Source organism: Cryptotermes secundus, unplaced genomic scaffold, assembly GCF_002891405.2.
Source record: "Cryptotermes secundus unplaced genomic scaffold, Csec_1.0 scaffold2387, whole genome shotgun sequence".
Classification (NCBI taxonomy): domain Eukaryota; kingdom Metazoa; phylum Arthropoda; class Insecta; order Blattodea; family Kalotermitidae; genus Cryptotermes; species Cryptotermes secundus.
The window spans coordinates 248,411-265,291 of NW_019731616.1; the positions used below are offsets into that span (position 1 = coordinate 248,411).

At 42.2% G+C, this 16,881-nt stretch overlaps 1 protein-coding gene across 1 annotated transcript in view; it reads right to left on the minus strand.

The window, feature by feature from the left end:
• LOC111867330 (glycogen phosphorylase) overlaps positions 1–16,881 on the minus strand; it is a 127,288-nt gene that overhangs the window by 21,557 nt on the left and 88,850 nt on the right. Inside the window, exons 8-14 of the mRNA XM_033752642.1 lie at positions 10,659–10,761; positions 7,634–7,816; positions 6,832–6,963; positions 6,309–6,420; positions 4,429–4,574; positions 3,472–3,645; positions 1,052–1,198 (exon numbers count right to left, since the gene is read on the minus strand). Of these exons, the coding sequence (XP_033608533.1) occupies positions 1,052–1,198; positions 3,472–3,645; positions 4,429–4,574; positions 6,309–6,420; positions 6,832–6,963; positions 7,634–7,816; positions 10,659–10,761 (997 nt within the window). The remainder of the gene's footprint in view (positions 1–1,051; positions 1,199–3,471; positions 3,646–4,428; positions 4,575–6,308; positions 6,421–6,831; positions 6,964–7,633; positions 7,817–10,658; positions 10,762–16,881) is intronic.

Here is a 16,881-nt window from a genome sequence, read left to right on the forward strand (position 1 = left end):
GGTCAACCACTGTTGTACAGCAAGGAGGTTATGATCTGCTGAATATACAAGCTCAGATATGAGAAACAAAGAGATGCATTTTGAACACTGGTATGGAAACCCACTTTCAAGACCAAGGAGACATGAGTACAGTACTAAAGTGTATCTTAGGGAACAGAACGTGAACCGGACTTGCTTTCAGCACCGCTAAATATTCAGTCTTGTACCAGAATCTTAGTTAGCTGATCTGTTGTGGATTATGTGGTACAGATATTGCCAGGAAATATGTTTCATGCACCTGCCCATCCTTTTGTATAAGCATCTCACCAAATGTCTGTTAAAAAGCAAGGCACCTCAGGCAGTACAGTGACCAGGTGACATAGGCTGGACAATCCAAGAATTGGGCATCAACTCCTGTGGGGGACAAGAGATATTTCTCACCTGTGCAGCATCTGAACTGACCCAGGGGGTCCAATCAGCCTCCCATAAAATGGGTACTGGGGCTCTCTCTCCATGGATAAAGCAGCCAGGGTGTGAAGCTGACAACCCACCTCCATCTTGTGCCAAGGTCAAAAATATGAACATTTCATTTCATCATCAAATGCAGGGATCAATTTACCTTCCAATCTGTCTGGTCGTTCATCTGGTCATTTATTGGATTAAAATTTAGAAATGTGAAAAATAACTATGTTCTGAGAGTCTAGTAGATGGCAAGGAATACAAAACGAGCAAAGAAATAAGGGTGGAGTCCAGCTGGGTCCATTCAGCACGGTGGCCACTGATTGGCCTATTGTACCTGCCCTGGGTCATTATGATGATGGAGAATTTGGTGGAATGAAGATTGGCAGGGGAAACCGAAGAACTCGGAGAAAACCTGCCCCAGTGCCACTTTGTCCACCACAAATCCCACTTAACCAGACCCGGGATCGAACCCTGGCCACCGCGGTGGGAAGTCAGCTACTAACCGCTTGAACTATGGCGCGGCCCAAGAATGAAGGCTAAAGAAACAAAAGAGAAGGAAAGGCTTCACATGTTGAAGGGCCAATCTAAATCACTCTCGTCACTGCTTCACCTGCAAATGGAGGTGGTTGATGTGGTAGATAATCTGCAGATGGCGCGGCAGGATGCTGTCCAACATGGATGTGGGCCACCGCTCTAGTGCTTCTGGCAGAACAGTGTGGTTCGTGTAAGCACACGCCCTCACTGTGATGTCCCAAGCCTGAAAGAAATTGCATACAGCATGATACATTCTTATGATACTGTGGCATGTCTGCTGAAACGAGAATTGTGAAGCCAGCAAAGACAGCCGTTGCTAGGGAACGGCTTTGTAAACATGCCTGTTACTAGGCAATGGCTCAGCAGCCATCATGTGATTGCTGCAACAGATATGCACCCAACAATAGAGGAGAAGCTGGAAGAGGCGTTTTCTGTGTGGTGTGTGACGAGGATATATAATGAGGACCAGCTGCCATTAGCAGTCAGTCCAAGTAGAAACTGAGTGGAGTAAGTCGATAGAGAGTCTGCCAGCAGTCAGTCCAGATTTGCAGTAACTGTGGCTGGGGACAGTGTGGGAACCCAAACATGCCATTGGAAGCCGCTACCAAGCAGTACAGTGAAGACCATGACAGAGCACACTAGTTTGTGATAGTGATTTGTGTAGCCACAAGTTGCGTGTTGAGGAGTCCAATAAGCCCGATTACCAATCCGAACTCCATCTACAGTCACTCCATCATGTGACAATATGCTATAAAATTATGACAAAGGTTAATTAAGTAAACTTTGCAGCAGTACTGTTTTCACCACCACGAGGGGCTATGCTACAAGCCGGAAGGTCGCGGGTTCAAGTCCCGATGAGATCAGATTTTTTTCAGATGACATAATCCTTCCAGCCGCACTAGGCCCTGGGGTTTACTCAGCCTCTAAGAAAAATGAGTACCAAGAATTAATTAAATAATTTTCCTGGGGAGTAAAGCGTGGCCGGCGCATAAGGCTGAAAACCTTACCACCATCTTTGAGCCGATTGTCTAGATAATGTGGGACCCTCACCATCTCACAACCCTATGGGGCTTCATGGAATGGTACAGGGATAGCTTTACTTTTTTACTTTACTTTTTTCACTGGCTCAGTATATTTTGCCTCTACCATCTGAAGGCAGTTGCTTACAACAATACAAAATGGAAGACAAAAACCCTTCAATAATAACTAAATTCCTTCCTTTGTAATCAACCAAGTGCTGAGTCAGAGACCAGGCCTAAATTAAAGATAACTGGAACCGACACCCTGTGGTGAGAAGCCAATGTCTGCCTGTGCTATCCTATTAGATACCAAAGATAAATCCAACGAATGCTGGTCTTTCTGCTGTTCTTTGCACTATTGATTTTACCAGTTTTGAGAATATAAAGGTTAATGCTGATTATACGTGTAAATTATAATATTATAGTTATCACCTCAGTAACTACTGAAGAGAAAAATTATGACATTTAGAAACAGCTCAACAAGTATAAAAGTACAGAAGGTACACTTTCTATTTCAAGAGCCCATTAAACTCAACCTTTCATGGCCAGGTTTCTCACCCACCAATCCACCTTCTGAACTGAATTTTGGCAAAATATTCACAACAAATCAGCACCTCTCAACCCTCACCTTCACGCTGCAACTATTTCTACCTTAATGTGTAGGATATGAGGCTTTAACAGTAGTCAGTATCTTCCTGTGGTCTTTTCTGGTTATGATACTACATAGACTGATAGATGAGTACCAACATTTTGATGAATCTACTGCCTCCATCTTCAGGATTCAAAATTAACAAACACTAAAGTGTCTGTATCCACCTACCATACTATAACGTGATGTCATAAACAAGAATGCCACAATCTGATACTTGTTTTGGTATTTTCTCACGAGTTATATTAGAAGATTTTTTCAACCAGAAATTAAAATTTCCTGTAATATGCACCTTACAATAAAATTACATTAATAATAAACAAAACAATATTAACTGTGTGCTATAACAAATATAAAGGAGCTACAAAAGGAATGAAGATGGAATATAAAATGGTTAATAACAAAAGAGCTGCTAATGGGTTAATTATAAAAGGACTTGAAATGGTTACATAAGAAGAATATGGAGGGTTAGGTACAAACACTAGCCAGAACAGCGTAGTCAGTAGAGCGACTGGCTATGGCCTGGACGGCCCAGGGGTCAGAGTTCAAGTCGTGGTAAGGGCAAGTTTCTCTTCTCTCCACATCATCCAGACCTATTCCAGGGCCCACCAGCCTCCCATCCAATGGGTACTGGAGCCTTTTCCTCCCAGGGTTAAGCAGCTGGGAGCAGCTGACCACTCACATCCAACTAGTACCGAGATCAAGGATACATGGATCCGTACATTCACTCCCCCATACATCTTCATGGTATCGTGCTTAATTAGTTAAACACGGGAAAAGTTTCACTTTTTTGGGTACAAACAGACCGCAGAAGGATTTGTTTCCTACCTTCTCCCACGGCAGTCCCTCCACATCAACGAGGATCCTCATGAGCTCAGGAATAGCTAGAGATGGATGTGTGTCATTCAGCTGAATTGCTACCTTGTCAGGGAAAGAGTCAAATGACGTTCTCACAGGATCACGACACCCGAACTTGGAAGACTTGAAGCGCCGAATAATATCCTATAACACAACTATCATGAAACATCTTCCAGCAATTGTAAATAATCACATGCACTTGTACCTGCAGATGTTTAGGGACTCTCTCCTGTAAACCAAGTCATTTTAGGAAAAGGGTTAGGAAGGTGATAAATGAGGCGAAGTGAAGGTGTGGGGGAATCATCAAAAAATGCAGTGAAGTGTGAAGGCTACATAAGTGTGTTGAAGTGGAATTAATGGAAGGTCATGGTGAAATGTGACTGCATCAGTTCATGAAATTACGTATTTCATTACTGTTACTGTTTCATGTAGAGCATGCTCATTTTTTTATTAATATTATTTTACATAATTTTAGTTTTAATTGTATTTGCATTGTATTCATTGTGTGTAGCGTGTCCTAAATTGTTTGTATAGTTTTGTTTGCTGTGTTTTGTTTGAGCATGGTGTGCTATTTCGTGTGATGTGTTTCATTTGTGTGTTGTGTGTTATTGTAGTATCATTGCCACTGGGAAAACCCCATTTGCAATTAAAATAACAACAACAACAACAACAACAACAACAACAATAATAATAATAATAATAATAATAATAATAATAATAAACCTTTAATTACTTATGTAATATATCTGCCTTCAGTGTTTGTAAAAAACAAAAATTCTGAATTATTTATTAGCTTCACAAATTACACATTTAGAATATGATTTCATTTGAAAGTTTTATTTTGAAACTAAACTATGCCACTCTTATAATCATTAGTGGTTTACTATATGTCAACAACAAGCCATTCCATAAACAATAATCCCTAACCTGCAAAGTTGCAGCACACATGAAATACTCCTGCTTCAAACGGAGCTCCTTGCCCTCAAAGAAATTATCATTAGGGTATAACACCCTGGAGATATTCTCTGCAATATTTCTATCTATCACAGCCTGTATATAATCTCCATCATTAACTGCAACAACAAACAGAATGATATTACTAAAATATGAGGGTTGGAACTTTAATAGTGGCAACTATTTATTTACAACTGCTACAAAATAGATGCATGTTTCAAAGTTTTACTGTCCTTCAACGTAGTTACCAGCATTGTGTACAACTCATTTCCAGTGATGTGGAAGTTGTAGGATACCTTTAGCAGCGGTCTACTGCCTGAAGAATCTCTGAACAGTTCTGAAGCGAATGCCACNGAGGAGGGTGAGGAGGAGGAGGAGGAGGAATAAGAAGAGGAAGGGGAGGACAAAGAGGAAGATGAGAATGAAGAGGAGGAGGAGAGGAAGGAGGATGAAGAGGAGAGGGAGGAGGAATAAGAAGAGGAAGATGAGGATGAAGAGGAGGAGGAGGATGAAGAGGAGGAGGAGGATGAAGAGGCAGAGGGGAGGAAAGAGGATGAAGAGGAGGGTGAGGAGGAGGAGGAGGAGGAATAAGAAGAGGAAGGGGAGGACAAAGAGGAAGATGAGAATGAAGAGGAGGAGGAGAGGAAGGAGGATGAAGAGGAGAGGGAGGAGGAATAAGAAGAGGAAGATGAGGATGAAGAGGAGGAGGAGGATGAAGAGGAGGAGGAGGATGAAGAGGCAGAGGGGAGGAAAGAGGATGAAGAGGAGGGTGAGGAGGAGGAGGAGGAGGAAGAGAAACAAGAAGAAGAGGAAGGGGAGGACAAAGAGGAGGAGGAAGAGGAGAATGACACTTCTTGTGGTCTACCTCATGCCCCCAGACTAAAGCCATATTCCAAAAATATTTCCTCCAAAACGTCTCCCCAGTCTTCATTCATAAACCTCCTACCATATCCGTCTTCGTGCTACATAACCATAACAGTTCATACAGAGATGTGATATACGATATAGTCAAGTAGATTCTAAAGGGTTCTCATAATGGTGCATAACACTTGTAATTACTAGGTTTCTGGACTTTGTTGATTGGCTGATTACCTTAAAAACCAGAGAACACAACGTTCTGGAAACTTGATCTGTTCCCCCCTCATGAGAGGTAGGGATGAGTTCACTGATCGAGGATAGCTCTTTCTAAGGAACCCAACAGAGTAAGTGTCTCCCCTTCACCTGAGGATCTGGTCCTGTGATTGAGGATAGCTCTTTCTAAGGGACCCAATAGAGTGTCTCCACCTCACCTGAGGACCTGGCCCTGTGAGTGAGGTTAGCTCCTTCTACGGAACTCAACAGAGGGTCTCCTTCCCTCACCTAAAGACTGAAATAGATACAGTGTCCAAAACATTATGTTCTCTATTATCGTCAAATACCGGACAATGGACAAAGTCCAAAAATCAAGTAATTACAAGATACTGTCAACACACTCGCAGGAATATGACCACAAATATGAAGTTATAAATTCTCATTGACAAAATTATGTAAGGGCAGTAATTATCTATATAAGAAAATAAATAAATGGAGAATAAACACATTAATACAGAGATAAGTTCATAAATAAATCACTTAATAAATTCAAATAATTTGGCAATAATGCATGCTAGGATATGCATATAAAAATATGAATTCTTAAAAGAAATTCCTAACAGTGATCTAAGAGTGCACTGATTTCTAATATTCAAAGGTTTTGATAAATAAATACATGAATAAACTGACTGAACAATCGATGACTCAATTAATATGATAATCAAATGCATATAAAGATTTTGGTAGGGAGAGCAGTAAGACAACTTCTTGTATTGACTTACAGAATTTCAGGTTGAATTCCACGGGAGACTTGGCCGACCAGAGTCGCAGTGTGTTCACCACATTGTTACCGTAACCTGGGACTGGACTGTCATATGGCATCGCGAACACAACCTACAGACGTAACAAGGGCACTACATTTAAGCACTGTTGTCAGCTCATGACAGGAGGAAAGGTACAACCAGTATTTCTTTCAAGAGAAGCAGCCAGTCCATATTTAATACTCTTGCTGAAATTCCTTGAATATTTGGGACAAATTATTTTTCTTAAATAGCTTTAAGTGCTGCTATTAATATCACGTATGTTTAATTTTTCAATTCTGATTTACTTTGAAAACTGTGAGGGGGGAGGAGGTGATGCCTTGTTAAAGCTAAATGGTAAAACATCTAATCACTAAATGATTTAAGACAATCTTACCAGGGCCCAGATTTTAATGACATGTCATCTTTTTTTCAACTGAAAAAAAATCCAATGATCTCATCAAGAATCAAACCCACAACCTAGTGCTGGTAAAATTTAACATACCTGCGTGTTGACCCACTTCTTCCCCTGAGGTGTGTTCTCAACGTGACCATAGAAGTTGACTGGTAACATATATTCTGGGCGGGCCTTTTCCCATGGATTACCGAACCGAAGCCAATCATCAGGTTCCTCTGTCTGACAATATAATTCAAGACATTAACTGTATCTGTATGTCTTCAAAACTATTTAAGGGCACATTACATAAAGAAAGGAAAGATGTCATGCAGAAGCAAGGAAGACCATGGCAGGAGAGTGACAAGCAGGAGCTTCAGGAAGACAGAGATGAGAAGAGGCTTGGTTGCTACGTGACACACATGAAACCATAAATGTGAAAGGAGGAGGAAGTAGTGCAGTTTTCTGAGGAGTTACGCTGTGTACCAAACTACACACCATTACATCCCACAAGACCATAACCTTAATGTAATCAATTTATTTTAAAACTTCAACCGCCATTGTGAAGGACTGAAATTACATTCCACAGAACATACAGAAGTCAGTAAAATTTAACACACGGCACTTTAATATAAACAGGAGAGACCAATTTAACTTTAGCGTCCCTGTGATCTACAATATGCTGACTTTACAGACTTTACATTACTGTGTAATACATCTCCATGCACCAATTGAGAAAAGGTTAAAGGGAAGAATTATACTTAGGAGCCATTGCAAAACAGCTGAGGAACATAAGAACTATACATCATGTCAAATATATAAGAATAACAAGTCATTTTGTATGATATAAAGTTAATAATAATAAAATGGTAGCGTATCTGAAAGAACATTTAAAATATGACTTCACACATACCTGTTCTCCATTCTTTATTTTCTGAGCAAAGATACCATACTCATAGCGGATCCCGTAGCCGTAAGCTGCAAGACCGAGAGTTGCCATGGAATCAAGAAAGCAGGCAGCCAGTCGCCCAAGGCCTCCGTTACCCAGACCTGCATCTTCTTCCAACTCTTCCAGCTCCTCAATGTCGAGACCAAGCTAAAGAAAAACAGTTACGATAGAACTTTCAATTCCCGCTGAATTCAACTGAACTTCTTTAATCTATGAAGAATGCCGTCTTCTGGGATGTGGCACCGTGTAGATATTGCATAAACTGACGTTTTGGAGGAATGTATCGCCTCCATCTTCAGGGTATAAATATCCGTGAGCAAGGAACCAGCATGAGCAGGTGGCAGGCAGTTACAAGTGTCAGATCATTTCATTATTCAAGAAGTTATTCAGACTGAAGTAGACAAACGGGTCCTGCCACGATTTTATCGCAGACAGGCTGCCAGAACATTTGCTGAGAAACTTACATTTAAGACATTTGGCACTACTCTTATTGACTGCCCTCAAATATTCAGGATAGAAAAATGTTTTTCTTTAATAATTTTAATTTATCATTTCAATACTTAACCATCAGTAGATGCCATCTGTTAAACATTCTTTGAATTTTTCTTGTAGTGACTCGCCAATGCAGGATCTCTTCAACCTATCTAAAGAGTGACTGAAGAAAATCTGTCCTGTCATAACTGGTAACAGTCTGTCGGCCTAGAGGTTATGGCTGTTTATGTAGTAATTGTGCTTGTTCCCAGTGTCATGTGAGTGTACATCCTCATTTTGTGGCATGAAACAGCACTTTCTGTCATACAGTACTGCTTCACATACATGCACATTCATACTGAAAACATTCTACACAGTGTGATGCAAGGACTGTTTACCAAAGGAACAACAGTTGAAGTGTCACACCCATCTAGTGGTGAGATATAAAATGCATAAAAGCTTTATTTTCACCTCATGCATCTTCACAGGCTGGTGCTTAGACACAAGGGGAACTTCATTTTCATGCTTCTAACTCAATGCATTCCACTGTACTGAGTCCATGCAAAAAAGACTCATGGATAATGAGAATGATAGTGCTTGAGGCTTCTCTGTTTTCTGCTGACTGCTGCGTTAACTTTCAACCTCCTGTGCCATACATGTCAAGTGCCCCAAAGCACACGTCACTAAAATAATTTTGAGGATTCCATGGAGGCTGGACTGAATATGAATTATCTAAAATAGGTCTGAGCGTCAGTTTTCTCTCATTATTCTACTGCAGGTTTTCTTTGCTTTTGTGATAATATTTTTGCCTCTGTCTTTCCAAGTTCACAGTGTGAAATCTTTATTTGGAAGCTTCTCTCAAGGGATGTGCTGTGTAAAAGNGACAGTCTGTAGGCCTAGAGCTTATGGCTGTTTATGTAGTAACTGTGCTTCTTCCCAGTGTCATGTGAGTGTACATCCTCATTTTGTGGCATGAAACAGCACTTTCTGTCATACAGTACTGTTTCACATACACGTACATTCATACTGAAAACATTCTGCACAGCGTGATGCAAGGACTGTTTACCAAAGGAACAACAGTTGAAGTGTCACACCCATCTAGTGGTGAGATATAAAATGCATAAAAGCTTTATTTTCACCTCATGCATCTTCACAGGCTGGTGCTTAGACACAAGGGGAACTTCATTTTCATGCTTCTAACTCAATGCATTCCACTGTACTGAGTCCATGCAAAAAAGACTCATGGATAATGAGAATGATAGTGCTTGAGGCTTCTCTGTTTTCTGCTGACTGCTGCGTTAACTTTCAACCTCCTGTGCCATACATGTCAAGTGCCCCAAAGCACACGTCACTAAAATAATTTTGAGGATTCCATGGAGGCTGGACTGAATATGAATTATCTAAAATAGGTCTGAGCGTCAGTTTTCTCTCATTATTCTACTGCAGGTTTTCTTTGCTTTTGTGATAATATTTTTGCCTCTGTCTTTCCAAGTTCACAGTGTGAAATCTTTATTTGGAAGCTTCTCTCAAGGGATGTGCTGTGTAAAAGTGAATCAATAGAAGGGTAAAAAAGTAAAGGTGTCCCTCTAACAGGCAGTGGAGGCTCGTAGGGTTGTGAGATGTTGAGGCGCCCGCATTTTCTCTAGACATTCAGCTCACAGATGGCAGTGAGGCTGTCAGCCTTATGTGCCAGCTCCCTTTTGCCTCCAGGAAGATTCCTGATACTCATTTCTGTTAGAGGTTGAGCCGACCCCAGGGCCATAGTGCGNTTGAGCGTCAGTTTTCTCTTATTATTCTACTGCAGATTTTCTTTGGTTTTGTGATAATATTTTTGCCTCTGTCTTTCCAGGTTCACACTGTGAAAATCTTTATTTGGAAGCTTCTCTCAAGGGATGTGCTGTGTAAAAGTGAATCAATAGAAGAGTAAAAAAGTAAAGGTGTCCCTCTAACAGGCAGTGGAGGCTTGTAGGGTTGTGAGATGTTGAGGTGCCTGCATTTTCTCTAGACATTCGGCTCATAGATGGCTGTGAGGTTGTCAGCCTTACGTGCCAGTTCCCTTTTGCCTCCAGAAAGATTCCTGGTACTCATTTCTGTTAGAGGTTGAGCCGACCCCAGGACCATAGTGCGGCTGGAAGGATTAGGTCAATTGAACAATCCGACGACCTTATCAGGAATTGAAGCTCATGTCACTAACCAAGATTATCGTATTGTTGTCGCTACCAACATGCCTCTGAATAGAATGTCTTGATTACTGAGGGGGAATACTGGAACATGTGATACAGGAGGACAACATAATAGCCTGAGGGAGATGTGGAGGGGGTTGATCCATGGGGCTTCTTTCTGTGGCCTTAGACTAGCAGCATGCCTGTGAAGAGAATCATAAAATGGGAAGTATGCTAGAGGGGGAAGCATAACAGCTCCAGGGAGATGTGGAGAGGATTCATCCTTCTGTGGCCTCAGTATGACATCACTAATAATTATTACATTACCATAACAATAATAACTTGAACACACAAACCTGATACATGGCTTCATCACAAGCACCTTGGATCCCTAGGTTGATCATGGTATTCTGCAATGATCGTCCCATATAATACTCCAGTGACAAGTAGTATACACGCTGCAACAGAAAAACACAATACTAACTAAATCCGTGGCCTCAAGAGAACTATACCGACAGAGCGGCCGCCGCTTCTCGGCGAAGTTAGTGCCAACTTTTGCGGATAGAGGGTGTCGCGTGGTCAGCGCAACGAATCCCCACGGCCATTAATCTCTATTTTCTAGACCGGAAAAAAACAATAATATTAATGTATTAGTATTATTACTGCTGCTACTACTACATACAGTTTGGGCTTTGTATGAAGTACTGTACCGATACAAACCAAGGTGTAATTTGTCCGACAGCTTTTATTGCACACCTCAAATATCAAAATCCATTAAAATCATTCGACAGCTTCGGAACAGACACAATCGCAAAATTACAAGTATGCTTTAGAGCGAGGGCACACCTAGGAAACTGGCAACCGCAACGCAACCGAAATTTCCGAGAATTGTTATCAGCCTGAGTTGAACACATGTTACTGAATGAAGCAGCGCAAATTGAGGAAACGGCAACACAGTTTCCTCAATTAGCACTGCTCCATTCAGTAACATGTCTTCAACTCAGGCTAACAACAGTTCTCGGAAATTGCGGTTGCGTTGCGGTTGCCAGTTTCCTTGGTGTGCCCTCACTCTTAATCTTATACACATGGTTAGTTATTCATAAGGGCGCGAAACATTTTAAAAATCCACAACAAATAAACTACGCAAAGAATGCATACAAGTCTTTGCTCGTTTCTATTTTCGCCGTCAAATAAAGTCACACATTTCCTTCGGCAAAATTAAGTAATATGAACGCGATATCGTAACGAAAGCTCTGGGAAGCAGTTCCTTAAAGGTCACCAGGACATTTCAACGATGCTGTTTTGACACAAGCGCTGACTGCATTTTGGTAACGCCGACTAGCAATTCTGGGCAGGGTTATCAAGGCTTCCAGCCAACAACAGGGCATTGGCTCCTTTCACAATACAATAGATTAGATCCAACTCTAAAGGCGCTAAAAGCATCAAGGCCAGGAGACAAATCTAGAACAAGCGTTTCCCAACTGCGTTTCGCAGAACCCTTGGCGAATTTTAGCATAAAGAACATCGTGGTTTTTCTATACTGGTTTATTTTAAGATTTGCCTGCAGATCGACCGCAGTTCTGGGCAAACTTCGTGAAAAATCATAAATTTTGAGTGACCCCGTTCGTGGATGATGTTTAGGAAATACAATAACGGCTCGAAGATTAACCTCTTCTGGGATGTGACGCCGTGTAGTGTGATAGATATTTACGGATGTTTCGGAGGAACTTCCTGCCTCCGTCTTCATGGTACTTACCTGAAGACAGGGGCAGCAGATATCTCCTAAACGTTGGTAAATATAAGTCAGAATATGGTGCCGCGCCCCAGAAACAGTAGAAATATTCAGCAGTGACCATCAAGAACACATCAATTCTGGTCTTATAAAAGGGATGTGTTCACTTCCTTTTGTGGGTGATATAACGAGGCTGTCAATATCGAGACTATACAGCGTCGGCTGTAGGATGAATGATGAATTGGAGATGATTTTGATGGAAGCAGTTGTGTGGCCTAATCGAACGCTATCCAGGAATGCGTCTTGAGAGACAGAGGAAAATCACGAAAAACTCAGTCAAGGTAGCCGGTGTCCCGCCCGAGTTCGAACCGCGCACCTCCCAAATACATACCCAGAGAGTTACGTATAGACAAAGCGGACTCCAACTTTGTTATACCGTGCCCCCTTATACCAAAACTGTGCCTGAATACAACTACGGTTTGAACAATTCTTGGGAGCATGGTGACCTCTTTCAGAGTAGGTCGCGATCCACAGTTTTATTAAATATAAGACAAATCATTTCGATGATGCGTTCGATTATCATCATATAATTGAGAGAAAAAAATGTTAAACCAAATTGACTTTCCGATAATTAATTTTTAAATATGATATGAAAATGCATCCATACATGGCGAATATCTGATATTCCAACCACAAACACGAATTTCTACGAAGAACCTACGATCAGGGCCAATAACAATAGATTTCTCGGACAGTATGAAATAAACTGAAGCACATGATCGCTAACGATCGAGCCTCAGAACTCTCGATAATCGGGATCAATGATCCAGTTGGTATCTGTAATCTTCAAAAGAAAAGGTCACCACCGCCGTACCCTTGACCTCTTCTTGTCGTCACTTCCGGGGTCGAAGCAATCTGTTCACAGTTCTAAAGAATTCCAGAGACATATTTCATCGAAGGTCTCAGTTTTTTCGTCCACTGAAAAAGAAATTTCCAACCTCTGACACGTCTTTATACATTGACACAGGTCAGCGCTTTGTAAGATCAGCAATAAACATGCACAGACCTTGCACGAGCAGAGTTCAGTACAAGAAATTAAATCAAGTGAAAACAAGACGTTACAAGAAGTACTTAAGTGGTCTACTACTATTTCTTTCAGAGTTTTCACTTGAATAGAAGGGATACTTAAATTATTAACTGGATGTCCATCTTCTGCAATATGACCCTGTAGTTTCTGGTACAAATTTACCGACGTTGAGGAGTTAGACGCACCGCCTTCATGTTCTGAGCCCACAAATCAGCAGGCTTGCTTGTTGCCAGCTGATCACTTAGTTCATTTTTGACCCTCCGAAACGTCAGTAAACTTCCTCCAGACTTCCTCCAGGCGTGACACAGCAGGTACCAGTCGGAAGAATGATAATTGGCAGGGAAAAACGGAAGTACTCGAAGAAAACCTACTCCGGTGTCATTTTGTCCACCATAAATCTCACACAACCTGAACTCAGTTCGAATCTTGGTCGCCGCGGTAGGAACTACTAGCCTGAACTATGGCACGGCAGGTTGCTTAGCTTAACTCTTCTGCCTTTAAGAAGGAAGCAGTATTCCGAGACGTTGCTAAACTATCTGAGTAGTCACATCTCGCACTGCCGTTGCGACTGTTTCATATCCAACAAAGTTATCATGAAGTTTGTGGCCCGTTTCCGTGTGTAATTAATTTACCGGAAGGGCGTACGTATTTTGTAACGCGGAGCAGTAGGGGCTACAGGGAGGGCCGCGCCATAGCTCAAGCGGTTAGTCGCTGGCTTCCCACCGCAGCGGCCCGGGTTCGATCCCGGGTCTGATCAAGTGGGATTTGTGATGGACAAAGTGGCGCTGGGGCAGGTTTCCTCCGAGTGCTTTGGTTTCCCCTGCCAATCTTCATTCCACCAATTGCTCCACAATCACTCTCACCTATCATCTGGGGCTGGTACAGTAGGCCAGAAGTGGCCGCAGTACAAGGGACTTAGTCCCACCCCACTAGCAATAAAAAGAAGGGCTACAGGACGAAGATGCAGATCCTGACAGGGCCAAATATCTCTCCGTTCTACACAGCGTCCAGACGGGCCCTGAGGCTCGCTCAACCTTCAAACCCTCGGGCACCAAGACCTCATTTGTTTGGAAGTGGCTGAAATGTAATGCTGACCACCCATCTCCATCTAAGGATGAGGTCTCAAATGACTGGAGTTTTACCTCCACGCCTCTATAAGATTCCATGGTATTATAATTCAGCCTAGAGCTATCTTCAGTGTCGTGTTTATTCTTACCCTCTGTGGCTTAGTGGTCAGAGTTCCTGGATACAGACCCAGAGGTCCTGGGCTCGATTTCCGGCGTTACCAGATTTTCTGAGAAGTGGTGGGTCTGGAACGGGGTCCACTCAGCCTCGTGAGCATAATTGAGGATCTGCTTGAATGGGGAAGTAGCGGCTACGGTCTAGAAAACCGAAATTAACGGCCGTGGGGATTCGTTGCGTTGACCACGCGACACCCTCTATCCGCTAAAGTTGGCACTAACTTCGCTGACAAGTGGCAGTCACTCTGTCGGTATAGTTCGTTTGCGGACTAAAGCCAAGGAGTTTTTATCTCTGATATACGCAAGGAACTAAAATCAGCGCCGACTCCCAAGATAAAAAAAAACTACCCTCTAGTCTACGACATATCACCACGGACATTTACTTTACTTCAAAATTATTTCTGTGTAGACTTAATTAAAATTAGTGAATAATTAATTAACACAAATATTTAAACTCTCTGGCAGAGATGTTCAACAATGTTTTAACGTTTTAACCTGTATGACTAATATTACAGTCTAGTAGCCGGTCACAGCAGCCGAGCGGTCTAAGGCATGAACTATCTTCGCTCGCTCGGAAGCCGGGATCGTGGGTTCGGATCTGTTTCCTGTGAGGTACGGACTGAATTCTTATATATTATTCTTATACACTGCCGGTCACAGTATCCGCGCGGTCTAAGGCATGAACTGTTTTCGCACGCTCGAACACTGGGATCGTGAGTTCGAATCCGACTCGAGGCATGTATGTGTGTGAGCGTTTATTCTGTTTGTGTTGTTCTGTGTGTAGGCAGAGGCCTTGCGACGGGCTGATCCCCCATTCAAAGAGTCCTACCGTCTGTGTATAGATTAAGAAACTGAAAAATAGGCCACGGTCCACAAGGGATGTAGATAGACAGACAATAAAGGGATTTTAAATGTAACCGGGGATAAGCATCCAGCAACTAATCTGATGTCTCAATAACACTAACATTGCGACAGTGCGAACTTCTGAGATGAGAGGTACACTACAGCCACTTAATGTAAGATCGTGAAATGTTTTGTGGTATCAGATCCCCGAACCATATGCTTGACGCCTTCCTCAACAATTTTTCCGAGGGAGGAGCCAGTTTTCAAAGGGGCCCAGAAACAAATTTGCTTATAATTTTACGTTCAAGCAATCTACGACTATTTTTACTGATGGCCTTAGATTCTCTGCTTCAGAGCGTCCAGAAAGCCTCTGGGGCCCACCGTGCCCCATATCCAGTGCTTAATTAATTAAGAACCACGCCATGAAGACGTATAGGGGAGTGGAGGTATAGCTCCACCGCTCTTGACCTCGGCACGAGACGGAGATGAGTGCTCAGCTTCACGCCCCAGTTACATTAACCCCATGGAACGTGCCCCCGATTCCCAGAGGCTGGTTAGGCTCTAGAGCAGCCGTGTCAAACATGCGGCCCCCATAGCCACAAAGTGCGGCCCCTCAACTTTTAGAGCTAATTGATATTAAAATCAATATTAAAATTTTAGTAGAAATATTTTTTTGTAAGGACAATTTTCCAACAGACCAGACGACAAGAAATCTCACGCAGACATAAATTAGCAGGCTGCAGGAAATTCAATGTTTTGCTATTTCTAACATAGTTTCTTGTGTAATCTCTCTTTTTACATTTTGAAAAGCTGTTTAATACTTGTCAAAAATGGCATTCTCTTGCTTTTTAAAACTGTAAGATATGTGACTTTAGGTAATTATATGGAAATTATTCCTAAATAGTAAATAGAATTAAATTTCCTTGTATCAAAATCTAATGTATATTTCCATTTTGAAGTGCGGCCCTGGACTATTATTTATAAGGCTGAGGTGGCCCTCTGTACAAGTTGAGTTTGACATGCCTGCTCTAGAGCCAGTCTTAATGTTATGAAGGAGAGGAAAATCTCTCGCTTTTCTCGGGAATAGAGCTACGGCCGTCCAGTCTGTAGCTATAAGTAGAATTAAGGAAGGATAAAACTGAATATAACATTGCGAAGCTGTGGACTGCATTCAAGTGGAAGGCTCTTGTGAACAGTGCGAAGCTGTGGACTGCATTCAAGTGGAAGGCTCTTGTGAACAAGGGCACCATAAATTTCTTGACAAGTTGAGCAACAGCCGCCTTCAAGTAAGGTGCACAATTGCTGATAATAGCAGTTCTTATGGTAAGTTAGCGACAAAACACTGTAAATATCACTATCCGCCTGTGTGGGATTTCTCTTATGTGGCGACAGGCACAATTCCCTCCAAGACTTGGCGCCCATCCTGAATATATCTGCGATCTTTTCCGTTCTTCTCAACCGGCGATATTCCGGAGAGGGGATTAAAACAAGACTCCGTGGCTTTATTCCGCAGCGAACTATACCGACTCAGCGACCGCCGCTTGTCGGAGAAGTTAGTGCCAACTTTAGAGGATAGAGGGTGTCGCGTGGTCAGCACAACGGATTCCCACGGCCATTAATCTCGGTTTTCCAGACCGGAGCTGCTACTTTTCCATTCAAGTAGCTCCTCAATTATC